Below are 27783 nucleotides of genomic sequence, written 5' to 3'. Positions count from 1 at the left end.
CGGGTCAGTACTGGGGGGGGGGAGGGGAAGGTACACATTACACGCGGTCTCCGGGCCAGCGTTAAGGGGCACAGATTACACGGGGTCTCCGGGTCAGTACTGAGGGAGGGAGGGGGGCACAGATTACATGGGGTCTCCGGGCCAGCACTCTGGGGGGGGGGTACAGATTACACGGGGTCTCCGGGTCAGACCTCGGGGGTGGGAGGGGGGATACAGATTACACAGGGTCTCTGGGTCAGACCCCGGGGCGGTGGCTTGCACAGATTACAAAAGGTGTCTCCGGGTCACAGCTCGGGGGTCCCGTGTCACGGGCTCCTCTCACCTCCGGTTTCCTTTTCATGTCGCCGCTGTTGTCACCTGATCTGTAACCGGAAGTGCCTCGTGTGTGCAGGGGGCGGGGCCTGGGAGTAATAGTTTCTGATGGGCGGGGCTTTATACGTCATGAGCATGGCGGAGAAACCATGATTAGCGCATGCGCTTCAAACAATGGTCGCGTTACACTGAGCACGTGTCTGTGTGACTGCGGAGCACCGGAGATCAGGAGAGAAGAGCGGGTGAGAACGGAGACTCTGTGCCCCCTGATATCTGCTTTACCCTCCCGTGTGAACCGTGTGTGGGGTCTGCGGGGGCGTCAGTCACTTATCTGCCCACACTTACCCCCATAGTTGTTTGCTTCTCAACAACCTCCGCGCGCGTCGGTAGCCCCCCCCCCGCCTCCGCGTGCGTCGGTAGCCCCCCCCCCCCCCCGCCTCCCGCGTGCGTCGGTAGCCCCCCCCCCCCCCCCCCGCCTCCGCGTGCGTCGGTAGCCCCCCCCCCCCCCCGCCTCCGCGCGCGTCGGTAGCCCCCTCTCTGCGCGCGTCGGTAGCCCCCCCCCCGCCTCCGCGCGCGTCGGTAGCCCCCCCCGCCTCCGCGCGCGTCGGTAGCCCCCCCCCCCCCCCGCCTCCGCGTGCGTCGGTAGCCCCCCCCCCCGCCTCCGCGTGCGTCGGTAGCCCCCCCCCCGCCTCCGCGCGCGTCGGTAGCCCCCCCCCCGCCTCCGCGCGCGTCGGTAGCCCCCCCCGCCTCCGCGCGCGTCGGTAGCCCCCCCCCCCCCGCCTCCGCGCGCGTCGGTAGCCCCCCCCCCCGCCTCCGCGCGCGTCGGTAGCCCCCCCCCCCCCGCCTCCGCGCGCGTCGGTAGCCCCCCCCCCCCCCGCGCGTGTCGGTACCCCCCCACCCTCCCTCCACGCGCTTCTTCCCGGTTTCCCCCTGCAGTGACCCCTCTCTCTCCTTGCAGCCATGGGCCTCACTCGCCAGTACCTCCGCTACTCGGCCTCTGCCATTTTCGGGGTGGTTGCGAGTTTGAAGTGCAATGTGTGTTACGTCGCCCTGCGGGGTGAGAAGGGGCGATATGTGGCCGTAGGGGCCTGTGAACACGTCTTCATCTGGGACACCCGGAAGGGCGAGAAGGTAAGCAGCTGCCTGTGTCATGTCACTCGGGGCCCCGGCCATTATGGCCCCTGACGTCTGCGCTCTTCACTGCAGGTCCTCATCCTACAAGGCCAGAAGCAGGAGGTGACGCAGCTGCGCCCCTCCCCCGACGGCCTAGCGCTGGCCGTGGGGTACGAGGACGGCTCCATACGTGTCTTCAGTCTGCTGAGCGGAGAGAGCGGCGTCACCTTCAACGGGCACAAAGCGGCCGTGACGGCCCTGACCTACGACCAGCTGGGGGGCCGCCTGGTGTCCGGCTCCAAGGTACTGAATATCGCCGTCTCTGTCACCGCTGATGGCGGCTCTGCTGCTTTCTCTGTTTGTTGGGCTCATACGGTGCGGCCCTGGTGGTCTGCGGTGTCTCAGGGCATTCAGCGCATCCCAGGCCACACGGGCAATCACAATCCCCCGTGACTATAGCAGCTCTAATCCTGGGGGTCTCTTGGTGTAACCGTACCCCGGTGTGATGGCCCCGGCCCTCATCGGGCGTCCTGTCAGGTTATTTCTCCTGGGGGGCCGGTGGTGTAAAATAACCTCTATAGTGTCTCCGATATTGGTGACTGACGTCCCTGGTGTCACCTAATGGCCAAACATGATTTATAAATGATGACCCTGGTGGGCTTGTGGCTTTATAAATGATGACCCTGGTGGGCTTGTGGCTTTATAAATGATGACCCTGGTGGGCTTGTGGCTTTATAAATGATGACCCTGGTGGGCTTGTGGCTTTATAAATGATGACCTTGGTGGGCTTGTGGCTTTATAAATGATGACCCTGGTGGGCTTGTGGCTTTATAAATGATGACCCTGGTGGTCTTGTGGCTTTATAAATGATGACCCTGGTGGTCTTGTGGCTTTATTAATGATGATCCTGGTGGTCTTGTGGTTTATAAATGATGACCCTGGTGGGCTTGTGGCTTTATAAATGATGACCCTGGTGGGCTACACATCTCTAGTAGTTGGCTGACTATGACTAATGGTGGATGTGTCACCATCTCTGATCTCCCAGTGCTCCGGATGTGTAACCTTGTCCCTGGGGGTCCAGGGGCCTAAAACGGATCTCCAGGGATGAACATAACAAACCACATGTAGTGTATTCGCCCTTCGACGGTGCGTGCTGACCTCGCAGTGGGGGCTTTACCCCCTCAGGCCTGAGATCTCGTCTCCTTCACCCACGGTAGATGGGTAAGTAAAGGGGCTGTCCTCGTGCGCCCTGCTGGGGTGGTGCCCACTCTAGCTGTAACGAGGCAGAACCGACCGTCCTCCCTCCTCCCCGCAGGACACGGACGTCATCGTCTGGGACGTCATCAATGAGTGCGGCCTGTACCGGCTGAAGGGGCACAAGGACGCCGTGACGCAGGCGCTGATCCTGGGCGAGAGGAACCTCCTGGTCACCAGGTACATGGCGCCAAAGTGCACGTGGGGGGGGGAGACGGGGCCAAAGTGCACGGTGGTGGGGGGACGGGGCCAAAGTGCACGGTGGTGGGGGGACGGGGCCAAAGTGCGGGGGGGGCCAAAGTGCAGGGTGGGGGGAGGACGGGGCCAAAGTAGACGGTGGGGGGGCCAAAGTACACGGTGGGGGGGGCGGGGCCAAAGTGCAGGGTGGTGGGGGGACGGGGCCAAAGTGCAGGGTGGGGGGGGGACGGGGCCAAAGTGCGGGGGGGGCCAAAGTGCAGGGTGGGGGGAGGACGGGGCCAAAGTAGACGGTGGGGGGGGGGGCAAAGTAGATGGTGGGGGGCCAAAGTGCAGGGTCGGGGGAGGACGGGGCCAAAGTGCATGGTGGGGGGGGCCAAAGTACACGGTGGGGGGGGGCGGGGCCAAAGTGCACGTGGGGGGACGGAGCAAAAGTGCACGGATGGGGGGGGGACAGGGCCAAAGTGCACGGATCAGGGGGAAGCAAAGTACACAGGGGGCGGGGGCGAGTCCAAAGTGCACGGGGGATAACTAGTGTAGGAGATGTGATGTGTCGGCGCCCTCTGCAGCGGCTGCAACAGGCGCCGGACCTCCAAATAATAACAAGTGATGCCCCCATAATACAGAGAGCTGACGCTTCACCTAAAAAAAGAACGCTGGAAACACAAGAGGAACAATTTAGGGAAATATTTTGTGACTATGGGGCGGGGTGATGAACTGATTATAGGGGTAACGTAGGCGAACAGTTAAGCCCAGAGGCCGCTGCTGCCCTGCGGACTGTACAGCGTGAGTAGGGACGTCCTTAATTCCAGGGGTTTCCCACCCCTCGACTCCAGGGGCCGCCTGGGGTCATACCCGAGTCCTGTGCAGTTTTGACCCTGCGCCCTCTTCTCCCTGCAGCGGTAAGGACGCCCTGGTGAAGTGGTGGGACCTGGAGACGCAGCACTGCTTCCGGACCATGGTGGGACACCGCACAGAGGTACGAGCCACGTGTAGTTGGGGGGCCGCTCCTGCAGATCAGAGGGACGGTCCCGGTTATGTCATGTGACAGTCATGGCTCCTGTCGGGGTGATACATGGCGCATCTGTGGTTGTGTGCGTACAGTGTGGCTGGACGGCGGCTCGGTGTCGTGGTCTCGGGACCCTCCGTGCCACAATATGACCCCTTTCTACTGCGATGTGGCAGAACGATCTGTGTCGTGTCCAAAGTCGCTGTCCAGCCTAATAAAGATGCTACTGTGGCCTATAGAGGGCGCTACGTGGTAATGTGCACACATAGATTCCAAGATGGCGTCTCTGGTCATGTGACCGCGCTCCAGGCATCTGTATGTGTCATTCGGTGATCCGGGTCCTCCCTCAGGTCTGGGGCCTCGCCCTGCTGGCGGATGAGCGGCGGATACTGACTGGATCTGCGGACAGCGAGCTGCGAGCCTGGACCGTCTCCTATGTTAGTGAGGTATGTGCCCCCGGAATGCACGGCGTCACCGCCCCTGCCCCCGGCGGCCTCACCGCCCCTGGCGTCACCGCCCCTGCCCCCAGCGGTCACCGCCCCTGCCCCCGGCGGTCGCCTTCCCTGCCCCCGGCGGTCGCCTTCCCTGCCCCCGGCGGTCGCCTTCCCTGCCCCCGGCGTCACCGCCCCTGCCCCCGGCGGTCACCGCCCCTGCCCCCGGCGTCACCGCCCCTGCCCCTAGCGGTCACCACCCCTGCCCCCGGCAGTCCCTGCCCCTAGCGGTCACCACCCCTGCCCCCGGCGGTCGCCTTCCCTGCCCCTGGCTGTGCGCCGTGTAGGTGGCTGCACGGTCTCCGTTCCCCACCAGGGACGAGCTCTGCGGATTTACATGGCGGCCGGTCCTGCAATCAGTGTCAGGCGGCTGTCGCCAAGCACCGATCACTTTTCTCTTTCCTGCACAGACTGAAGACTCGGACGAACCTCGGATGAAAAAAACAAAAGGTCCGGCAGAGGAGGCCGGGAGTGAGGAGGCCGAAGAGGAGGCCACAGAGGAGGTACGCCGCTGTCATGGCGCAGGGGGCGGAGTCAGGGTCGATGTCTGATGTGATCGCCGTCTGTACCTTTGTCTGCAGCGTATCCTGACCTGTCAGCGCTACGGCTCCATCATGAGAGAAGGAAGGGACCGGGTGGTGACGCTGGCGACGGACCGCAGCAAGCGCTTCCTGGCCTGTCATGTGAGTGCCCCCACGTACAATATAATGATGAGCCTAAGCCCCGCCCACTTGTCACTTTCAGACCCGCAGGGCAACAACCCACTCTGCTCCAAACCCCTACCCAGTACTGACTGCAATGGGGAAGGTGACCGTCCCTCTAAGACCTGATTGGACTCAGCACCGCTTTATCTTGCAGGGAACGGACTCAATGCTGGAAGTGTTCTGTGTCCTAAATAAGGAGGAAATCGCCAAGAAGATGGAAAGGAAACAGAAGAAAGCCAAGAAGAAGACGAAGTAAGTGATGACGACGAGGCCAAGGTCTCCAGAGCTGCACTCACTGTTCTGCTGGTGCAGTCGCTGTGTACATACATTACATTACTGATCCTGAGTTACATCCTGTATTATACTCCAGAGCTGCACTCACTATTCTGCTGGTGCAGTCACTGTGTACATACATACATTACATTACTGATCCTGAGTTACCTCCTGCATTATACTCCAGAGCTGCACTCACAATTCTGCTGGTGCAGTCACTGTGTACATACATTACATTACTGATCCTGAGTTACCTCCTGTATTATACTCCAGAGCTGCACTCACTATTCTGCTGGTGCAGTCACTGTGTACATACATTACATTACTGATCCTGAGTTACATCCTGTATTATACTCCAGAGCTGCACTCACTATTCTGCTGGTGCAGTCACTGTGTACATACATTACATTACTGATCCTGAGTTACATCCTGCATTATACTCCAGAGCTGCACTCACTATTCTGCTGGTGCAGTCACTGTGTACATACATTACAGTACTGATCCTGAGTTACATCCTGTATTATACCCCAGAGCTGCACTCACTATTCTGCTGGTGCAGTCACTGTGTACATATATTACATTACTGATCCTGAGTAACATCCTGTATTATACTCCAGAGCTGCACTCACTATTCTGCTGGTGCAGTCACTGTGTACATACATTACATTACTGATCCTGAGTTACCTCCTGTATTATACTCCAGAGCTGCACTCACTATTCTGCTGGTGCAGTCACTGTGTACATACATTACATTACTGATCCTGAGTTACATCCTGTATTATACCCCAGAGCTGCACTCACTATTCTGCTGGTGCAGTTACTGTGTACATACATTACATTACTGATCCTGAGTTACCTCCTGCATTATACTCCAGAGCTGCACTCACTATTCTGCTGGTGCAGTTACTGTGTACATACATTACATTACTGATCCTGAGTTACCTCCTGCATTATACTCCAGAGCTGCACTCACTATTCTGCTGGTGCAGTTACTGTGTACATACATTACATTACTGATCCTGAGTTACATCCTGTATTATACTCCAGAGCTGCACTCACTATTCTGCTGGTGCAGTCACTGTGTACATTACAGTACTGATCCTGAGTTACATCCTGTATTATACCCCAGAGCTGCACTCACTATTCTGCTGGTACAGTCACTGTGTACATACATTACATTACTGATCCTGAGTTACCTCCTTTATTATACCCCAGAGCTGCACTCACTATTCTGCTGGTGCAGTCACTGTGTACATATATTACATTACTGATCCTGAGTTACATCCTGTATTATACTCCAGAGCTGCACTCACTATTCTGCTGGTGCAGTCACTGTGTACATACATTACATTACTGATCCTGAGTTACATCCTGTATTATACCCCAGAGCTGCACTCACTATTCTGCTGGTGCAGTTACTGTGTACATACATTACATTACTGATCCTGAGTTACATCCTGTATTATACTCCAGAGCTGCACTCACTATTCTGCTGGTGCAGTCAGTGTACATACATTACATTACTGATCCTGAGTTACCTCCTGCATTATACTCCAGAGCTGCACTCACTATTCTGCTGGTGCAGTTACTGTGTACATACATTACATTACTGATCCTGAGTTACCTCCTGCATTATACTCCAGAGCTGCGCTCACTATTCTGCTGGTGCAGTCACTGTGTACATCAATTAATTACTGATCCTGAGTTACATCCTGTATTATACTCCAGAGCTGCACTCACTATTCTGCTGGTGCAGTCACTGTGTACATACATTACATTACTGATCCGGAGTTACATCCTGTATTATACTCCAGAGCTGCACTCACTATTCTGCTGGTGCAGTCACTGTGTACATACATTACATTACTGATCCTGAGTTACCTCCTGTATTATACTCCAGAGCTGCACTCACTATTCTGCTGGTGCAGTCACTGTGTACATACATTACATTACTGATCCTGAGTTACCTCCTGCATTATACTCCAGAGCTGCACTCACTATTCTGCTGGTGCAGTCACTGTGTACATACATTACATTACTGATCCTGAGTTACATCCTGTATTATACTCCAGAGCTGCACTCACTATTCTGCTGTGCAGTCACTGTGTACATACATTGCATTACTGATCCTGAGTTACATCCTGTATTATACTCCAGAGCTGCACTCACTATTCTGCTGGTGCAGTCACTGTGTACATACATTACATTACTGATCCTGAGTTACATCCTGTATTATACTCCAGAGCTGCACTCACTATTCTGCTGTGCAGTCACTGTGTACATACATTACATTACTGATCCTGAGTTACATCCTGTATTATACTCCAGAGCTGCACTCACTATTCTGCTGGTGCAGTCACTGTGTACATACATTACATTACTGATCCTGAGTTACATCCTGTATTATACTCCAGAGCTGCACTCACTATTCTGCTGGTGCAGTCACTGTGTACATACATTACATTACTGATCCTGAGTTACCTCCTGTATTATACTCCAGAGCTGCACTCACTATTCTGCTGGTGCAGTCACTGTGTACATACATTACATTACTGATCCTGAGTTACATCCTGTATTATACTCCAGAGCTGCACTCACTATTCTGCTGGTGCAGTCACTGTGTACATACATTACATTACTGATCCTGAGTTACCTCCTGTATTATACTCCAGAGCTGCACTCACTATTCTGCTGGTGCAGTCACTGGGTACATACATCACATTACTGATCCTGAGTTACATCTTGTATTATACTCCAGAGCTGCACTCACTATTCTGCTGGTGCAGTCACTGTGTACATACATTACATTACTGATCCTGAGTTACATCCTGTATTATACTCCAGAGCTACACTCACTATTCTGCTGGTGCAATCACTGTGTACATACATTACATTACTGATCCTGAGTTACCTCCTGTATTATACTCCAGAGCTGCACTCACTATTCTGCTGGTGCAATCACTGTGTACATACATTACATTACTGATCCTGAGTTACATCTTGTATTATACTCCAGAGCTGCACTCACTATTCTGCTGGTGCAGTCACTGTGTACATACATTACTGATCCTGAGTTACATCCTGTATTATACTCCAGAGCTGCACTCACTATTCTGCTGGTGCAGTCACTGTGTACATACATTACATTACTGATCCTGAGTTACATTCCTGTATTATACTCCAGAGCTGCACTCACTATTCTGCTGGTGCAGTCACTGTGTACATACATTACATTACTGATCCTGAGATACATCCTGCATTATACTCCAGAGCTGCACTCACTATTCTGCTGGTGCAGTCACTGTGTACATACATTACATTACTGATCCTGAGTTACATCCTGTATTATACCCCAGAGCTGCACTCACTATTCTGCTGGTGCAGTCACTGTGTACATATATTACATTACTGATCCTGAGTTATATCCTGTATTATACTCCAGAGCTGCACTCACTATTCTGCTGGAGCAGTCACTGTGTACATACATTACATTACTGATCCTGAGTTATATCCTGTATTATACTCCAGAGCTGCACTCACTATTCTGCTGGTGGAGTCACTGTGTACATACATTACATTACTGATCCTGAGTTACCTCCTGTATTATACTCCAGAGCTGCACTCACTATTCTGCTGGTGCAGTCACTGTGTACATACACTACATTGCTCCTGTCGGGGAGTACCTTGTGGCTGTCGGGGGTGCAGGGGGGGATGTTCCCCTCTGGCTGTTGGGGGGGGTCTCCTGTGTCTGTCGGAGGGGGGGGGGGTGAGTCCTCTGTCGCTGTCAGGTGTTGCCGTGTGGCTGTCGGGGGGGGTCCCCTGTGGCTGTCTGGGGTGCGGGGGGGGGGGGGGGGTCCCGTGTTGCTGTCGGTGGGGTCCCTGTGTGGCTGTCGGTGGGGTCCCTGTGTGGCTGTCGGTGGGGTCCCTGTGTGGCTGTCGGTGGGGTCCCTGTGTGGCTGTCGGTGGGGTCCCTGTGTGGCTGTCGGGGGGTCCCTGTGTGGCTGTCAGTTGGGTCCCTGTGTTTCTGTCGGTTGGGTCCCTGTGTGGCTGTCGGGGGGTCCCTGTGTGGCTGTCGGGGGGGTCCCTGTGTTTCTGTCGGTTGGGTCCCTGTGTGGCTGTCGGTGGGGTCCCTGTGTGGCTGTCGGGGGGGTCCCTGTGTGGCTGTCGGGGGGGTCCCTGTGTGGCTGTCGGGGGGGTCCCTGTGTGGCTGTCGGGGGGTCCCTGTGTTGCTGTCGGGGGGGGTCCCTGTGTGGCTGTCGGGGGGGGTCCCTGTGTGGCTGTCGGGGGGGGTCCCTGTGTGGCTGTCGGGGGGGGTCCCTGTGTGGCTGTCGGGGGGGGTCCCTGTGTGGCTGTCGGGGGGGGTCCCTGTGTGGCTGTCGGGGGGGGTCCCTGTGTGGCTGTCGGGGGGGGTCCCTGTGTGGCTGTCGGGGGGGGTCCCTGTGTGGCTGTCGGTGGGGGTCCCTGTGTGGCTGTCGGTGGGGGTCCCTGTGTGGCTGTCGGTGGGGGTCCCTGTGTGGCTGTCGGTGGGGGTCCCTGTGTGGCTGTCGGTGGGGGTCCCTGTGTGGCTGTCGGTGGGGGTGGCTGTCGGTGGGGGTCCCTGTGTGGCTGTCGGGGGGGGTCCCTGTGTGGCTGTCGGGGGGGGGGTCCCTGTGTGGCTGTCGGGGGGGGGGTCCCTGTGTGGCTGTCGGGGGGGGGTCCCTGTGTGGCTGTCGGGGGGGGGGTCCCTGTGTGGCTGTCGGGGGGGGGGGGTCCCTGTGTGGCTGTCGGTGGGGTCCCTGTGTTTCTGTCGGTGGGGTCCCTGTGTTTCTGTCGGTGGGGTCCCTGTGTTTCTGTCGGTGGGGTCCCTGTGTTTCTGTCGGTGGGGTCCCTGTGTGGCTGTCGGTGGGGTCCCTGTGTGGCTGTCGGTGGGGTCCCTGTGTGGCTGTCGGTGGGGTCCCTGTGTGGCTGTCGGTGGGGTCCCTGTGTGGCTGTCGGTGGGGTCCCTGTGTGGCTGTCGGTGGGGTCCCTGTGTGGCTGTCGGTGGGGTCCCTGTGTGGCTGTCGGGGGGGTCCCTGTGTGGCTGTCGGGGGGGTCCCTGTGTGGCTGTCGGGGGGGTCCCTGTGTGGCTGTCGGGGGGGTCCCTGTGTGGCTGTCGGGGGGGTCCCTGTGTGGCTGTCGGGGGGGTCCCTGTGTGGCTGTCGGGGGGGTCCCTGTGTGGCTGTCGGGGGGGTCCCTGTGTGGCTGTCGGGGGGGTCCCTGTGTGGCTATCAGGGGGGTATCCGTGTTTCTGTCGGGGGGTCCCGGTCGGGCGGTCGCTCACCCCCTTTGCTTTGCGTGCAGACAGGCTGGTGGTCCGGAGTCATCGCCCCTCGTGGATCAGACGCTTCAGGATGAAATCGTGAAAGTCGCCAACATTAAGGCCTCCTCGAAAATCAAGTAACTGCCCCCCTCACCCTCTCCCGTCCCTGGTCCACAGACCGCCACTACTGACCGCTGCCACCTCTGCCCCCATAGGTCATGTGACCTGCTCGTCTCTGCTAGGGGGGAGCTGAGGGTGGTGGTCCTGCTGCAGAACAACAGTGTGGAGGGCTTCTCCTTGCCGGCCGAGACCACTCAAGCCGGGAGCGCGCAGAGCACCAAGACATGTCGCCTGACGCTGGGGGGGCACCGCAGCGACGTCCGGACCGCGGCGTTCAGCTCTGACAACATCGCCGTGCTGTCAGCGTCTGCGGAGTCCGTGAAGATCTGGAACAGGTAGGACGGAGGGCGGCAGTCACATCCAGAGCTGCGCACGCCTGCAGCATTCGCGTCCAGAGCTGCGCTCGCCTGCAGCATTCGCGTCCAGAGCTGCGCTCGCCTGCAGCATTCGCGTCCAGAGCTGCGCTCGCCTGCAGCATTCGCGTCCAGAGCTGCGCTCGCCTGCAGCATTCGCGTCCAGAGCTGCGCTCGCCTGCAGCATTCGCGTCCAGAGCTGCGCTCGCCTGCAGCATTCGCGTCCAGAGCTGCGCTCGCCTGCAGCATTCGCGTCCAGAGCTGCGCTCGCCTGCAGCATTCGCGTCCAGAGCTGCGCTCGCCTGCAGCATTCGCGTCCAGAGCTGCGCTCGCCTGCAGCATTCGCGTCCAGAGCTGCGCTCGCCTGCAGCATTCGCGTCCAGAGCTGCGCTCGCCTGCAGCATTCGCGTCCAGAGCTGCGCTCGCCTGCAGCATTCGCGTCCAGAGCTGCGCTCGCCTGCAGCATTCGCGTCCAGAGCTGCGCTCGCCTGCAGCATTCGCGTCCAGAGCTGCGCTCGCCTGCAGCATTCGCGTCCAGAGCTGCGCTCGCCTGCAGCATTCGCGTCCAGAGCTGCGCTCGCCTGCAGCATTCGCGTCCAGAGCTGCGCTCGCCTGCAGCATTCGCGTCCAGAGCTGCGCTCGCCTGCAGCATTCGCGTCCAGAGCTGCGCTCGCCTGCAGCATTCGCGTCCAGAGCTGCGCTCGCCTGCAGCATTCGCGTCCAGAGCTGCGCTCGCCTGCAGCATTCGCGTCCAGAGCTGCGCTCGCCTGCAGCATTCGCGTCCAGAGCTGCGCTCGCCTGCAGCATTCGCGTCCAGAGCTGCGCTCGCCTGCAGCATTCGCGTCCAGAGCTGCGCTCGCCTGCAGCATTCGCGTCCAGAGCTGCGCTCGCCTGCAGCATTCGCGTCCAGAGCTGCGCTCGCCTGCAGCATTCGCGTCCAGAGCTGCGCTCGCCTGCAGCATTCGCGTCCAGAGCTGCGCTCGCCTGCAGCATTCGCGTCCAGAGCTGCGCTCGCCTGCAGCATTAGCGTCCAGAGCTGCGCTCGCCTGCAGCATTAGCGTCCAGAGCTGCTGTCGCCTGCAGCATTAGCGTCCAGAGCTGCTCTCGCCTGCAGCATTCGCGTCCAGAGCTGCTCTCGCCTGGAGCATTCGCGTCCAGAGCTGCTCTCGCCTGGAGCATTCGCGTCCAGAGCTGCGCTCGCCTGGAGCATTCGCGTCCAGAGCTGCGCTCGCCTGCAGCAGTCGCGTCCAGAGCTGCGCTCGCCTGCAGCAGTCGCGTCCAGAGCTGCGCTCGCCTGCAGCAGTCGCGTCCAGAGCTGCGCTCGCCTGCAGCAGTCGCGTCCAGAGCTGCGCTCGCCTGCAGCAGTCGCGTCCAGAGCTGCGCTCGCCTGCAGCAGTCGCGTCCAGAGCTGCGCTCGCCTGCAGCAGTCGCGTCCAGAGCTGCGCTCGCCTGCAGCAGTCGCGTCCAGAGCTGCGCTCGCCTGCAGCAGTCGCGCCCAGAGCTGCGCTCGCCTGCCGCAGTCGCGCCCAGAGCTGCGCTCGCCTGCCGCAGTCGCGCCCAGAGCTGCGCTCGCCTGCCGCAGTCGCGCCCAGAGCTGCGCTCGCCTGCCGCAGTCGCGCCCAGAGCTGCGCTCGCCTGCAGCAGTCGCGCCCAGAGCTGCGCTCGCCTGCAGCAGATCATTGTGGGTTCTGCAGTGCGGGGACAACACCTCCCACAATGCATCGCTCCACACCCCCCACCTGGGGCGGCAGCCTGAGAGCGGACGGTGCGGAGCAGTGACGTCAGCCGTCTCCCACAATGCATTGCTCCTCACCTCTCGCCTGGGGCGGCAGCCTGAGGGCTGACGGTGCGGAGCAGTGACGTCCGCCATCTCTCCGCAGGTCCACGCTGCAGTGCATCCGCACCATGGACTGTGACTACGCGCTCTGCTCACTCTTCGTTCCTGGAGACAGACACGTCATAGTCGGCACCAAGGTAACAGTCATGACTCCGCAGGGGCCCTGCGTACGCTGCGCAGCTGTCACATGACCGGCTCCAGGGGGAGGGGCAGGAGCCAATGGTCGGATTCTCTCCATATTCTGCCTCTTATTGGCTGCTCATGAGACCATGTGACCTGTGTAGTGGGGTCAGGGGTCACACTGATCCATTGTAGCGGCTGTTGGTCACATGACTGGATCATGGCCCCTCCCCTCAGCTATGCCCCTCCCCCTCATTGCTCGCTTCTTTCAGTCCGGGAAGCTGCAGCTCTTCGATCTGTCCTCCGGGACGGAGCTGGACGCCGTGGACGCTCACGATGGCGCCGTATGGTCCATGGCGCTGTCACCCGACCAGGTAAGGAGCAATCACTGGACGCTGAGGGTTGTAGTCCAGTCCACACAGTACTGACATTCCCATGTGTCCTAGCGCGGATTCACCACTGGGGGCGCCGACAAGTGCGTGAAGTTCTGGGAGTTTGAACTCGTGAATGATGACACCGATGCACAGAGCAGGTGAGGAGGATGGGAGGAGTAGTGCTGGCCGGAGCTGTCCGCAGTGCAGCACTGAGGAGGATGGGAGGAGTAGTGCTGGCCGGAGCTGTCCGCAGTGCAGCACTGAGGAGGATGGGAGGAGTAGTGCTGGCGGGAGCTGTCCGCAGTGCAGCACTGAGGAGGATGGGAGGAGTAGTGCTGGCGGGAGCTGTCCGCAGTGCAGCACTGAGGAGGATGGGAGGAGTAGTGCTGGCGGGAGCTGTCCGCAGTGCAGCACTGAGGAGGATGGGAGGAGTAGTGCTGGCCGGAGCTGTCCGCAGTGCAGCACTGAGGAGGATGGGAGGAGTAGTGCTGGCGGGAGCTGTCCGCAGTGCAGCACTGAGGAGGATGGGAGGAGTAGTGCTGGCGGGAGCTGTCCGCAGTGCAGCACTGAGGAGGATGGGAGGAGTAGTGCTGGCCGGAGCTGTCCGCAGTGCAGCAGTGGGGAGGATGGGAGGAGTAGTGCTGGCGGGAGCTGTCCGCAGTGCAGCAGTGGGGATGATGGGAGGAGTAGTGCTGGCGGGAGCTGTCCGCAGTGCAGCAGTGGGGATGATGGGAGGAGTAGTGCTGGCGGGAGCTGTCCGCAGTGCAGCACTGAGGAGGACGGGAGGAGTAGTGCTGGCGGGAGCTGTCCGCAGTGCAGCACTGAGGAGGATGGGAGGAGTAGTGCTGGCGGGAGCTGTCCACAGAGCAGGTGAGGAGGATGGGAGGAGTAGTGCTGGCGGGAGCTGTCCGCAGTGCAGCACTGAGGAGGATGGGAGGAGTAGTGCTGGCGGGAGCTGTCCCCAGTGCAGCACTGAGGAGGATGGGAGGAGTAGTGCTGGCGGGAGCTGTCCGCAGTGCAGCAGTGGGGATGATGGGAGGAGTAGTGCTGGCGGGAGCTGTCCGCAGTGCAGCACTGAGGAGGATGGGAGGAGTAGTGCTGGCGGGAGCTGTCCGCAGTGCAGCACTGAGGAGGATGGGAGGAGTAGTGCTGGCGGGAGCTGTCCGCAGTGCAGCACTGAGGAGGATGGGAGGAGTAGTGCTGGCGGGAGCTGTCCTCAGTGCAGCCCTGAGGAGGATGGGAGGAGTAGTGCTGGCGGGAGCTGTCCGCAGTGCAGCACTGAGGAGGATGGGAGGAGTAGTGCTGGCGGGAGCTGTCCGCAGTGCAGCACTGAGGAGGATGGGAGGAGTAGTGCTGGCGGGAGCTGTCCGCAGTGCAGCACTGAGGAGGATGGGAGGAGTAGTGCTGGCGGGAGCTGTCCGCAGTGCAGCACTGAGGAGGATGGGAGGAGTAGTGCTGGCGGGAGCTGTCCACAGTGCAGCACTGAGGAGGATGGGAGGAGTAGTGCTGGCGGGAGCTGTCCGCAGTGCAGCACTGAGGAGGATGGGAGGAGTAGTGCTGGCGGGAGCTGTCCGCAGTGCAGCACTGAGGAGGATGGGATGAGTAGTGCTGGCGGGAGCTGTCCGCAGTGCAGCACTGAGGAGGATGGGAGGAGTAGTGCTGGCGGGAGCTGTCCGCAGTGCAGCAGTGGGGATGATGGGAGGAGTAGTGCTGGCGGGAGCTGTCCGCAGTGTAGCAGTGGGGATGATGGGAGGAGTAGTGCTGGCGGGAGCTGTCCGCAGTGCAGCACTGAGGAGGATGGGAGGAGTAGTGCTGGCGGGAGCTGTCCGCAGTGCAGCACTGAGGAGGATGGGAGGAGTAGTGCTGGCGGGAGCTGTCCACAGAGCAGGTGAGGAGGATGGGAGGAGTAGTGCTGGCGGGAGCTGTCCGCACTGCAGCACTGAGGAGGATGGGAGGAGTAGTGCTGGCGGGAGCTGTCCGCAGTGCAGCACTGAGGAGGATGGGAGGAGTAGTGCTGGCGGGAGCTGTCCGCAGAGCAGGTGAGGAGGATGGGAGGAGTAGTGCTGGCGGGAGCTGTCCGCAGTGCAGCACTGAGGAGGATGGGAGGAGTAGTGCTGGCGGGAGCTGTCCGCAGTGCAGCACTGAGGAGGATGGGAGGAGTAGTGTTGGCGGGAGCTGTCCGCACTGCAGCACTGAGGAGGATGGGAGGAGTAGTGCTGGCGGGAGCTGTCCGCAGTGCAGCAGTGGGGATGATGGGAGGAGTAGTGCTGGCGGGAGCTGTCCGCAGTGCAGCACTGAGGAGGATGGGAGGAGTAGTGCTGGCGGGAGCTGTCCGCAGTGCAGCACTGAGGAGGATGGGAGGAGTAGTGTTGGCGGGAGCTGTCCGCACTGCAGCACTGAGGAGGATGGGAGGAGTAGTGCTGGCGGGAGCTGTCCGCAGTGCAGCACTGAGGAGGATGGGAGGAGTAGTGCTGGCGGGAGCTGTCCGCAGTGCAGCACTGAGGAGGATGGGAGGAGTAGTGCTGGCGGGAGCTGTCCGCAGTGCAGCACTGAGGAGGATGGGAGGAGTAGTGCTGGCGGGAGCTGTCCACAGAGCAGGTGAGGAGGATGGGAGGAGTAGTGCTGGCGGGAGCTGTCCGCACTGCAGCACTGAGGAGGATGGGAGGAGTAGTGCTGGCGGGAGCTGTCCGCAGTGCAGCACTGAGGAGGATGGGAGGAGTAGTGCTGGCGGGAGCTGTCCGCAGTGCAGCACTGAGGAGGATGGGAGGAGTAGTGCTGGCGGGAGCTGTCCGCAGTGCAGCACTGAGGAGGATGGGAGGAGTAGTGCTGGCGGGAGCTGTCCGCAGTGCAGCACTGAGGAGGATGGGAGGAGTAGTGCTGGCGGGAGCTGTCCGCAGTGCAGCACTGAGGAGGATGGGAGGAGTAGTGCTGGCGGGAGCTGTCCCCAGTGCAGCACTGAGGAGGATGGGAGGAGTAGTGCTGGCGGGAGCTGTCCGCAGTGCAGCACTGAGGAGGATGGGAGGAGTAGTGCTGGCGGGAGCTGTCCGCAGTGCAGCACTGAGGAGGATGGGAGGAGTAGTGCTGGCGGGAGCTGTCCGCAGTGCAGCAGTGGGGATGATGGGAGGAGTAGTGCTGGCGGGAGCTGTCCGCAGTGTAGCAGTGGGGATGATGGGAGGAGTAGTGCTGGCGGGAGCTGTCCGCAGTGCAGCACTGAGGAGGATGGGAGGAGTAGTGCTGGCGGGAGCTGTCCGCAGTGCAGCAGTGGGGATGATGGGAGGAGTAGTGCTGGCGGGAGCTGTCCGCAGTGCAGCACTGAGGAGGATGGGAGGAGTAGTGCTGGCGGGAGCAGTCCGCAGTGCAGCACTGAGGAGGATGGGAGGAGTAGTGCTGGCGGGAGCTGTCCGCAGTGCAGCAGTGGGGATGATGGGAGGAGTAGTGCTGGCGGGAGCTGTCCGCAGTGCAGCACTGAGGAGGATGGGAGGAGTAGTGCTGGCGGGAGCAGTCCGCAGTGCAGCACTGAGGAGGATGGGAGGAGTAGTGCTGGCGGGAGCTGTCCGCAGTGCAGCAGTGGGGATGATGGGAGGAGTAGTGCTGGCGGGAGCTGTCCGCAGTGCAGCACTGAGGAGGATGGGAGGAGTAGTGCTGGCGGGAGCTGTCCGCAGTGCAGCAGTGGGGATGATGGGAGGAGTAGTGCTGGCGGGAGCTGTCCGCAGTGCAGCACTGAGGAGGATGGGAGGAGTAGTGCTGGCGGGAGCTGTCCCCAGTGCAGCACTGAGGAGGATGGGAGGAGTAGTGCTGGCGGGAGCTGTCCGCAGTGCAGCAGTGAGGAGGATGGGAGGAGTAGTGCTGGCGGGAGCTGTCCGCAGTGCAGCACTGAGGAGGATGGGAGGAGTAGTGCTGGCGGGAGCTGTCCGCAGTGCAGCAGTGGGGATGATGGGAGGAGTAGTGCTGGCGGGAGATGTCCGCAGTGCAGCTCTGAGGAGGATGGGAGGAGTAGTGCTGGCGGGAGCTGTCCGCAGTGCAGCACTGAGGAGGATGGGAGGAGTAGTGCTGGCGGGAGCTGTCCGCAGTGCAGCAGTGAGGAGGATGGGAGGAGTAGTGCTGGCGGGAGCTGTCCGCAGTGCAGCACTGAGGAGGATGGGAGGAGTAGTGCTGGCGGGAGCTGTCCGCAGTGCAGCAGTGGGGATGATGGGAGGAGTAGTGCTGGCGGGAGCTGTCCGCAGTGCAGCTGTGGGGATGATGGGAGGAGTAGTGCTGGCGGGAGCTGTCCGCAGTGCAGCACTGAGGAGGATGGGAGGAGTAGTGCTGGCGGGAGCTGTCCCCAGTGCAGCACTGAGGAGGATGGGAGGAGTAGTGCTGGCGGGAGCTGTCCGCAGTGCAGCAGTGAGGAGGATGGGAGGAGTAGTGCTGGCGGGAGCTGTCCGCAGTGCAGCACTGAGGAGGATGGGAGGAGTAGTGCTGGCGGGAGCTGTCCGCAGTGCAGCAGTGGGGATGATGGGAGGAGTAGTGCTGGCGGGAGATGTCCGCAGTGCAGCTCTGAGGAGGATGGGAGGAGTAGTGCTGGCGGGAGCTGTCCGCAGTGCAGCACTGAGGAGGATGGGAGGAGTAGTGCTGGCGGGAGCTGTCCGCAGTGCAGCAGTGAGGAGGATGGGAGGAGTAGTGCTGGCGGGAGCTGTCCGCAGTGCAGCACTGAGGAGGATGGGAGGAGTAGTGCTGGCGGGAGCTGTCCGCAGTGCAGCAGTGGGGATGATGGGAGGAGTAGTGCTGGCGGGAGCTGTCCGCAGTGCAGCTGTGGGGATGATGGGAGGAGTAGTGCTGGCGGGAGCTGTCCGCAGTGCAGCACTGAGGAGGATGGGAGGAATAGTGCTGGCGGGAGCTGTCCGCAGTGCAGCAGTGGGGATGATGGGAGGAGTAGTGCTGGCGGGAGCTGTCCGCAGTGCAGCAGTGGGGATGATGGGAGGAGTAGTGCTGGCGGGAGCTGTCCGCAGTGCAGCAGTGGGGATGATGGGAGGAGTAGTGCTGGCGGGAGCTGTCCGCAGTGCAGCAGTGGGGATGATGGGAGGAGTAGTGCTGGCGGGAGCTGTCCGCAGTGCAGCACTGAGGAGGATGGGAGGAGTAGTGCTGGCGGGAGCTGTCCGCAGTGGGGATGATGGGAGGAGTAGTGCTGGCGGGAGCTGTCCGCAGTGCAGCACTGAGGAGGATGGGAGGAGTAGTGCTGGCGGGAGCTGTCCCCAGTGCAGCACTGAGGAGGATGGGAGGAGTAGTGCTGGCGGGAGCTGTCCGCAGTGCAGCAGTGAGGAGGATGGGAGGAGTAGTGCTGGCGGGAGCTGTCCGCAGTGCAGCACTGAGGAGGATGGGAGGAGTAGTGCTGGCGGGAGCTGTCCGCAGTGCAGCAGTGGGGATGATGGGAGGAGTAGTGCTGGCGGGAGCTGTCCGCAGTGCAGCTGTGGGGATGATGGGAGGAGTAGTGCTGGCGGGAGCTGTCCGCAGTGCAGCACTGAGGAGGATGGGAGGAATAGTGCTGGCGGGAGCTGTCCGCAGTGCAGCAGTGGGGATGATGGGAGGAGTAGTGCTGGCGGGAGCTGTCCGCAGTGCAGCAGTGGGGATGATGGGAGGAGTAGTGCTGGCGGGAGCTGTCCGCAGTGCAGCAGTGGGGATGATGGGAGGAGTAGTGCTGGCGGGAGCTGTCCGCAGTGCAGCAGTGGGGATGATGGGAGGAGTAGTGCTGGCGGGAGCTGTCCGCAGTGCAGCACTGAGGAGGATGGGAGGAGTAGTGCTGGCGGGAGCTGTCCGCAGTGCAGCAGTGGGGATGATGGGAGGAGTAGTGCTGGCGGGAGCTGTCCGCAGTGCAGCACTGAGGAGGATGGGAGGAGTAGTGCTGGCGGGAGCTGTCCCCAGTGCAGCACTGAGGAGGATGGGAGGAGTAGTGCTGGCGGGAGCTGTCCGCAGTGCAGCAGTGAGGAGGATGGGAGGAGTAGTGCTGGCGGGAGCTGTCCGCAGTGCAGCACTGAGGAGGATGGGAGGAGTAGTGCTGGCGGGAGCTGTCCGCAGTGCAGCAGTGGGGATGATGGGAGGAGTAGTGCTGGCGGGAGCTGTCCGCAGTGCAGCAGTGGGGATGATGGGAGTTGTCTTCTGCCTGCAGTCGGCGTCTCTCGGTGAAGCAGAGCCGGGTGCTGCAGATGGACGAGGACGTGTTGTGCGTGCGGATCAGTCCGGACGGGCGACTCCTGGCCGTGTCCCTGCTGGACTGCACCGTGAAGATCTTCTACATGGACTCGCTGAAGGTAATGGGGGGCAGCGAGGGGGTGCGGTCCCCCGGGGGAAGTCTGCTTTCACCACTGCCCCCATACAACTGGATGTGACCTTCTATCCCCCCTCCCCCACCAGCTCCGGTTCTGTCCCCCTCCCCCGCCGGCTCCGGTTCTGTCCCCCTCCCCCGCCGGCTCCGGTTCTGTCCCTCTCCCCCGCCGGCTCCGGTTCTGTCCCTCTCCCCCCTCCCCCGCCGGCTCCGGTTCTGTCCCTCTCCCCCCTCCCCCGCCGGCTCCGGTTCTGTCCCTCTCCCCCCTCCCCCGCCGGCTCCGGTTCTGTCCCTCTCCCCCCTCCCCCGCCGGCTCCGGTTCTGTCCCTCTCCCCCCTCCCCCGCCGGCTCCGGTTCTGTCCCTCTCCCCCCTCCCCCGCCGGCTCCGGTTCTGTCCCTCTCCCCCCTCCCCCGCCGGCTCCGGTTCTGTCCCTCTCCCCCCTCCCCCGCCGGCTCCGGCTCTGTCCCTCTCCCCCCTCCCCCGCCGGCTCCGGCTCTGTCCCCCTCCCTCCCCCGCCGGCTCCGGCTCTGTCCCCCTCCCTCCCCCGCCGGCTCCGGCTCTGTCCCCCTCCCTCCCCCGCCGGCTCCGGCTCTGTCCCCCTCCCTCCCCCGCCGGCTCCGGCTCTGTCCCCCTCCCTCCCCCGCCGGCTCCGGTTCTGTCCCCCTCCCTCCCCCTCCGGCTCTGTCCCCCTCCCTCCCCCGCCGGCTCCGGTTCTGTCCCCCTCCCTCCCCCGCCGGCTCCGGCTCTGTCCCCCTCCCTCCCCCGCCGGCTCCGGCTCTGTCCCCCTCCCTCCCCCGCCGGCTCCGGCTCTGTCCCCCTCCCTCCCCCGCCGGCTCCGGCTCCCTCCCCCGCCGGCTCCGGTTCTCACCGCCATCTTTTCTTTCAGTTCTTCCTCTCTCTGTACGGACACAAGCTGCCGGTCCTGTGTATGGACATCGCACATGTAAGTATCCTGTGTGGGGGCGGGGTCAGTCCGGGGGCGGGGTCAGTCTGGGGTCTGTCATGTGACCAGTGAGATTTCTCCTATAGGACAGCGCCATCATAGTCACCGGCTCTGCCGATCGCAACATCAAGATCTGGGGCCTGGACTTCGGGGATTGTCACCGCTCAATGTTCAGCCATGAGGACAGGTGGGCGAAAGAAGACCCCCGAGACTGTCCCCTCTCTGTGTACCCCGCCCCCTCCTCTCTGTGTACCCCGCCCCCTCCTCTCTGTGTACCCCGCCGCCCCCTCCTCCTCTCTGTGTACCCCGCCGCCCCCTCCTCCTCTGTGTACCCCGCCGCCCCCTCCTCCTCTCTGTGTACCCCGCCCCCTCCTCCTCTCTGTGTACCCCGCCGCCTCCTCTCTGTGTACCCCGCCGCCCCCTCCTCTGTGTACCCCGCCCCCTCCTCTCTGTGTACCCCGCCGCCCCCTCCTCTCTGTGTACCCCGCCGCCCCCTCCTCTCTGTGTACCCCGCCCCCTCCTCCTCTCTGTGTACCCCGCCGCCCCCTCCTCTGTGTACCCCGCCGCCCCCCCCTCTCTGTGTACCCCGCCGCCCCCTCCTCCTCTCTGTGTACCCCGCCGCCCCCTCCTCCTCTCTGTGTACCCCGCCGCCCCCTCCTCCTCTCTGTGTACCCCGCCGCCCCCTCCTCCTCTCTGTGTACCCCGCCGCCCCCTCCTCCTCTGTGTACCCCGCCGCCCCCTCCTCCTCTCTGTGTACCCCGCCGCCCCCTCCTCCTCTCTGTGTACCCCGCCCCCTCCTCCTCTCTGTGTACCCCGCCGCCCCCTCCTCCTCTCTGTGTACCCCGCCGCCCCCTCCTCCTCTCTGTGTACCCCGCCGCCCCCTCCTCCTCTCTGTGTACCCCGCCGCCCCCTCCTCCTCTCTGTGTACCCCGCCGCCCCCTCCTCCTCTCTGTGTACCCCGCCGCCCGCTACTCCTCTCTGTGTACCCCGCCGCCCCCTCCTCCTCTCTGTGTACCCCGCCGCCCCCTCCTCCTCTCTGTGTACCCCGCCGCCCCCTCCTCTGTGTACCCCGCCGCCCCCTCCTCTGTGTACCCCGCCGCCCCCTCCTCTCTGTGTACCCCGCCCCCTCCTCCTCTCTGTGTACCCCGCCCCCTCCTCCTCTCTGTGTACCCCGCCGCCCCCTCCTCTGTGTACCCCGCCGCCCCCTCCTCTGTGTACCCCGCCGCCCCCTCCTCTGTGTACCCCGCCGCCCCCTCCTCTCTGTGTACCCCGCCGCCCCCTCCTGTGTACCCCGCCGCCCCCTCCTGTGTACCCCGCCGCCCCCTCTGTGTACCCCGCCCCCTCCTCTCTGTGTACCCCGCCGCCCCCTCCTCTCTGTGTACCCCGCCGCCCCCTCCTCTCTGTGTACCCCGCCGCCCCCTCCTCTGTGTACCCCGCCGCCCCCTCCTCTCTGTGTACCCCGCCCCCTCCTCTCTGTGTACCCCGCCGCCCCCTCCTCTGTGTACCAAGCCTCCTCCTCTCTGTGTACCCCGCCGCCCCCTCCTCTCTGTGTACCCCGCCGCCCCCTCCTCTCTGTGTACCCCGCCGCCCCCTCCTCTCTGTGTACCCCGCCGCCCCCTCCTCTCTGTGTACCCCGCCGCCCCCTCCTCTCTGTGTACCCCGCCGCCCCCTCCTCTCTGTGTACCAAGCCTCCTCCTCTCTGTGTACCCCGCCGCCCCCTCCTCTCTGTGTACCCCGCCGCCCCCTCCTCTCTGTGTACCCCGCCGCCCCCTCCTCTGTGTACCCCGCCGCCCCCTCCTCTCTGTGTACCCCGCCGCCCCCTCCTCTCTGTGTACCCCGCCGCCCCCTCCTCTCTGTGTACCCCGCCGCCCCCTCCTCCTCTCTGTGTACCCCGCCGCCCCCTCCTCTCTGTGTACCCCGCCGCCCCCTCCTCTCTGTGTACCCCGCCGCCCCCTCCTCTCTGTGTACCCCGCCGCCCCCTCCTCTCTGTGTACCCCGCCGCCCCCTCCTCTCTGTGTACCCCGCCCCCTCCTCTCTGTGTACCCCGCCGCCCCCTCCTCTGTGTACCAAGCCTCCTCCTCTCTGTGTACCCCGCCGCCCCCTCCTCTCTGTGTACCCCGCCGCCCCCTCCTCTCTGTGTACCAAGCCTCCTCCTCTCTGTGTACCCCGCCGCCCCCTCCTCTCTGTGTACCCCGCCGCCCCCTCCTCTCTGTGTACCCCGCCGCCCCCTCCTCTGTGTACCCCGCCGCCCCCTCCTCTCTGTGTACCCCGCCGCCCCCTCCTCTCTGTGTACCCCGCCGCCCCCTCCTCTCTGTGTACCCCGCCGCCCCCTCCTCCTCTCTGTGTACCCCGCCGCCCCCTCCTCTCTGTGTACCCCGCCGCCCCCTCCTCTCTGTGTACCCCGCCGCCCCCTCCTCTCTGTGTACCCCGCCGCCCCCTCCTCTCTGTGTACCCCGCCCCCTCCTCCTCTCTGTGTACCCCGCCCCCTCCTCCTCTCTGTGTACCCCGCCCCCTCCTCCTCTCTGTGTACCCCGCCCCCTCCTCCTCTCTGTGTACCCCGCCGCCCCCTCCTCCTCTCTGTGTACCCCGCCGCCCCCTCCTCCTCTCTGTGTACCCCGCCGCCCCCTCCTCCTCTCTGTGTACCCCGCCGCCCCCTCCTCCTCTCTGTGTACCCCGCCGCCCCCTCCTCCTCTCTGTGTACCCCGCCGCCCCCTCCTCCTCTCTGTGTACCCCGCCGCCCCCTCCTCCTCTCTGTGTACCCCGCCCCCCCCTCCTCCTCTCTGTGTACCCCGCCCCCTCCTCCTCTGTGTACCCCGCCGCCCCCTCCTCCTCTCTGTGTACCCCGCCACCCCCTCCTCCTCTCTGTGTACCCCGCCACCCCCTCCTCCTCTCTGTGTACCCCGCCACCCCCTCCTCCTCTCTGTGTACCCCGCCACCCCCTCCTCCTCTCTGTGTACCCCGCCGCCCCCTCCTCTCTGTGTACCCCGCCGCCCCCTCCTTTCTGTGTACCCCGCCGCCCCCTCCTCTCTGTGTACCCCGCCGCCCCCTCCTCTGTGTACCCCGCCGCCCCCTCCTCCTCTCTGTGTACTCCGCCGCCCCCTCCTCCTCTCTGTGTACCCCGCCGCCCCCTCTCTGTGTACCCCGCCCCCTCCTCCTCTCTGTGTACCCCGCCCCCTCCTCCTCTCTGTGTACCCCGCCCCCTCCTCCTCTCTGTGTACCCCGCCCCCTCCTCCTCCTCTGTGTACCCCGCCACCCCCTCCTCCTCTCTGTGTACCCCGCCGCCCCCTCCTCCTCTCTGTGTACCCCGCCGCCCCCTCCTCCTCTCTGTGTACCCCGCCGCCCCCTCCTCTCTGTGTACCCCGCCCCCTCCTCCTCTCTGTGTACCCCGCCGCCCCCTCCTCTCTGTGTACCCCGCCGCCCCCTCCTCTCTGTGTACCCCGCCGCCCCCTCCTCTCTGTGTACCCCGCCGGCCCCTCTCTATCCTCCGCTCTCTCCGCAGCGTCATGTTCCTGCAGTTCGTGCCCCGGACGCACTTGTTCTTCAGCGCGGGGAAGGACCGGAAGGTGAAGCAGTGGGACGCAGACAAGTTCCAGCAGGTGCAGACCCTGGAGGTGAGCGCAGTGTGGGGGTCTGCTCATTTACATAATGGGAGGGGCTTGTGCTGAGGGCGGAGCTTCTGATGTGGCCTCTGGTTCCAGGGCCATCATGGAGAGGTCTGGTGTTTGGCCGTCAGTCCCAGTGGCGACCATGTTGTGTCCTCGTCACATGACAAGTCGCTGCGTCTGTGGGAGCGGACGAGGGAGCCGCTGATCCTGGAGGAGGAGCAGGAGATGGTGAGCGGCGCGGTGCAGCGGCGGCCATCACTGATCGCTCTGTATAAACCTCCATATTCTCCTGTCGTTTTAGCAACGTGAGGCCGAATTTGAGGAAAGTGTGGGGACGGGCGCGCAGCCGGTGGTGAGTACCGCGGGGCGCCGGCACGGCACAGCTCAGCACGGCTCTGCTCGGCCTGACACACCACAGCTCTGCCCAGCACGGCACGGCTCTGCACTGATCGCTGCTTGTTCTCCACAGGTCGCCGGGGAGAAGGAGGGGGAAGCCGCGCTGGCCGGGAAGAAGACCATCGAGACGGTGAAAGCGGTGAGTGTGAGAGCGACCGAGCGCCGCCATGTGTGACACGTCCAGAGATTAACCTGTCGTCTCCCCCAGACTGAGCGGATCATGGAGGCCGTGGAGCTGCACCGAGAGGAGAGCAGCAAAGTGGAGGAGTACCAGGCGCTGTGCCGGGCCGCGGGCAAGGAGGTGAATAACGTTCAGCGGGGGACGGGCATGCCGTGTGCGATACAGGAGAAGGGGACGGGCGCGCCGTGTGCGATACAGGAGAAGGGGACGGGCGCGCCGTGTGCGATACAGGAGAAGGGGACGGGCGCGCCGTGTGCGATACAGGAGAAGGGGACGGGCGCGCCGTGTGCGATACAGGAGAAGGGGACGGGCGCGCCGTGTGCGATACAGGAGAAGGGGACGGGCGTGCCGTGTGCGATCCTGAGAAGGGGATGGGCGCGCCGTGTGCGATACAGGAGAAGGGGACGGGCGCGCCGTGTGCGATCCTGAGAAGGGGACGGGCGCGCCGTGTGCGACACAGGAGAAGGGGACGGGCGCGCCGTGTGCGACACAGGAGCAGGGGACGGGCGCGCCGTGTGCGACACAGGAGCAGGGGACGGGCGCGCCGTGTGCGACACAGGAGCAGGGGACGGGCGCGCCGTGTGCGACACAGGAGCAGGGGACGGGCGCGCCGTGTGCGACACAGGAGCAGGGGACGGGCGCGCCTTGTGCGACACAGGAGCAGGGGACGGGCGCGCCGTGTGCGACACAGGAGAAGGGGACGGGCGCGCCGTGTGCAATCCTGAGAAGGGGACGGGCGCGCCGTGTGCGATACAGGAGAAGGGGACGGGCGCGCCGTGTGCGACACAGGAGAAGGGGACGGGCGCGCCGTGTGCGACACAGGAGAAGGGGACGGGCGCGCCGTGTGCGACACAGGAGAAGGGGACGGGCGCGCCGTGTGCGACACAGGAGAAGGGGCCGGGCGCGCCGTGTGCGCAGGAGGGGGGGGGCGGACGTGCCGTGTGCGACACAGGAGGGGGGGGGACGGGCGCGCCGTGTGCGCAGGAGGAGGGGGGGACGGGCGCGCCGTGTGCGCAGGAGGGGGGGGCGGACGCGCCGTGTGCGCAGGAGGGGGGGGCGGACGCGCCGTGTGCGCAGGAGGGGGGGGGGCGGACGCGCCGTGTGCGCAGGAGGGGGGGGGCGGACGCGCCGTGTGCGCAGGAGGGGGGGGGCGGACGCGCCGTGTGCGCAGGAGGGGGGGGGGGCGGACGCGCCGTGTGCGCAGGAGGGAGGGGGCAGGCGTGCTGTGTGCGCAGGAGGCTCGGACCGCAGAGCAGACTAGAGGGCGGTGACAGTATTGCGTTCACTGACTTTTCCTTTTTTTTTTGCAGCTCCCCAGAAAAATCCACCCGATCCTGCAGGCGTTTGGGAACATATCGGTGAGATCTACTCTCCTCATATTACTGCGCCGCCATTTATTATTTATTCCATCGCTTCTGACTGCTGGTGTTAACCCCTTCCTCTTCCTCCACAGTCTTCAGACTATGTTCTGGATGTGATAAAGAAGGTGCGGTCCAGGTGAGTGGTCTCACGTGTCCTGGGTGATGGCGTCTGGGCTTCCTGTGCTACAATAGGGAGATGAAAACCAGGAAGGAGGAGACGCAGAAACTAAAGCCAGAAGTTACCAGGAGTCCTGATGAGGCTTCGCTGCTGCCCTTGTATTCTCTCGTTGTAACACTAGATGGCAACGTGAGGAGCATCTCCCTCTGCTCATTGCTTTGTACATTGACATCTAGTGGCCACACAGAGTATGGCGGCACATGGACTTTATTACTGACATCTAGTGGGCGCACAGAGTATGACTGCACCCAAACAACAGACTTTTTACTGATTCAGTTGTAAAATGTTTAGGCAGATTTTAGAAACTATGGTTGGTGCTAATTTCCCACAGCTGATCAGGGGGCCATTGTGGGGGGCGGTGGCGGCCATTGTGGGGGGCGGTGGCGGCCATTGTGGGGGGCGGTGGCAGCCATTGGGGGGGGCGGTGGCGGCCATTGTGGCGGGCGGTGGTGGCCGTTGTGGCGGGCGGTGGTGGCCGTTGTGGCGGGCGGCCATTGCGGGGGGCGGTGGCGGCGGCCATTGTGGGGGGGTGGTGGCGGCCATTGCGGGTGGTGGTGGCCTCTGTGTGATTGGTAATGTCCGGTCCTCTCTGCAGTGAGCTGGAGGAGTCTCTCCTGGTTCTTCCCTTCTCCTACGTCCCGGATCTGCTGACTCTCTTCCGGGATTACATGCGGCGCAGTCAGGACGTGGAATTAATCTGCCGCTGCCTCTTATTCATGCTCCGGTGAGTCCGGGGGGCAGGATATATCGGGGTAATCGTATGTTTATATAGTGGGGGCCGCTGTATGGGGTGAATGTCACGGCTGCCGTGTGTTGATCTCCCTCTGATCCATCGCCAGGATCCATTTTGGGGAGATCACCAGTAACCACATGCTGCTGGGCGTCATGGAGGATCTGAAGAGCTGCAGCATCTCGCGGGTGTCGGAGGTTCGGGTAGGTCGCCTGCTCGCTTTCCTGGTCACTCTTATTTCCTGCGCGTCTTGTGACTCTTTCTCTCCGACCTCCTCAGGACGTGATGGGGGTGAACATGGCCGCCCTGCACTTCTTGAAGAGAGAGATCGAAGCCAAAGAAGAGATTTTGTTTTTCGCTGACGCCACCGAGAGGTTCGAGGAAAAGAAGAGAAAACGGAAAAAGAAGGAAAAGATGCTGCTGACCCTCGTGTGACCGCTGCTGACCCTCGTGTGACTGCTGCGGACTCAGTCTTCCAGCTCTGGACTGTTATAATAAACCCTACTTTCCCTGTGGGGGGGGGGGGGGGCAGGCAGACGAGGACCCTGAATTCGTGATGCCATGTACAGTGCCGCCACCCACAGGACAATCCTTTTATTAAACAGATTTTTATATCAATTGATTCAGACCCTGGTCTCTGGTGTGGCGTACCTGCAG

At 62.8% G+C, this 27783-nt stretch overlaps 2 protein-coding genes across 2 annotated transcripts in view; one reads left to right on the top strand and one right to left on the bottom strand.

Moving 5' to 3' along the window:
* The window catches only part of GDAP2 (ganglioside induced differentiation associated protein 2), a 41853-nt gene extending 41431 nt beyond the window's left edge, over positions 1-422 (bottom strand). The window contains exon 1 of the mRNA XM_073668736.1: positions 323-422. The gene's annotated coding sequence lies outside the window, so the exon portion shown is untranslated. The remainder of the gene's footprint in view (positions 1-322) is intronic.
* WDR3 (WD repeat domain 3) lies at positions 417-27754 on the top strand. The gene is made up of 27 exons (XM_073668735.1): positions 417-554; positions 1271-1443; positions 1519-1728; positions 2741-2859; positions 3775-3853; positions 4234-4329; positions 4785-4877; positions 4956-5057; positions 5233-5330; positions 10671-10766; positions 10845-11084; positions 12983-13076; positions 13332-13433; positions 13506-13591; positions 19576-19717; positions 20619-20675; positions 20762-20862; positions 24175-24286; positions 24374-24508; positions 24582-24632; positions 24750-24815; positions 24885-24977; positions 26168-26215; positions 26311-26354; positions 26992-27120; positions 27236-27329; positions 27406-27754. The coding sequence occupies exons 2-27, from the start codon at positions 1273-1275 to the stop codon at positions 27559-27561; spliced, it is 2814 nt and encodes a 937-aa protein (XP_073524836.1). The 5' UTR covers positions 417-554; positions 1271-1272; the 3' UTR covers positions 27562-27754.
* The last annotated feature ends 29 nt before the right edge of the window (positions 27755-27783 follow it).

This window comes from Phyllobates terribilis, unplaced genomic scaffold (genome assembly GCF_046119375.1).
Source record: "Phyllobates terribilis strain yellow unplaced genomic scaffold, ASM4611937v1 Scaffold_2__4_contigs__length_985480577, whole genome shotgun sequence".
Taxonomy (NCBI): Eukaryota; Metazoa; Chordata; class Amphibia; order Anura; family Dendrobatidae; genus Phyllobates; species Phyllobates terribilis.
The sequence above is the reverse complement of the archived record's forward strand: the minus strand, read 5'-3'. Positions and strand labels throughout refer to the sequence as shown.

Coding starts and splice junctions, on each gene's coding strand:
- WDR3 (XM_073668735.1), top strand. CDS start 1,273: ATGGGCCTCACTCGCCAGTACCTCCGCTACTCGGCCTCTGCCATTTTC. Junction 10,767..10,844: donor AAGGCCTCCTCGAAAATCAA/GTAACTGCCCCC, acceptor CTGCCCCCATAG/GTCATGTGACCTGCTCGTCT. Junction 20,863..24,174: donor ATGTTCAGCCATGAGGACAG/GTGGGCGAAAGA, acceptor CTCTCTCCGCAG/CGTCATGTTCCTGCAGTTCG.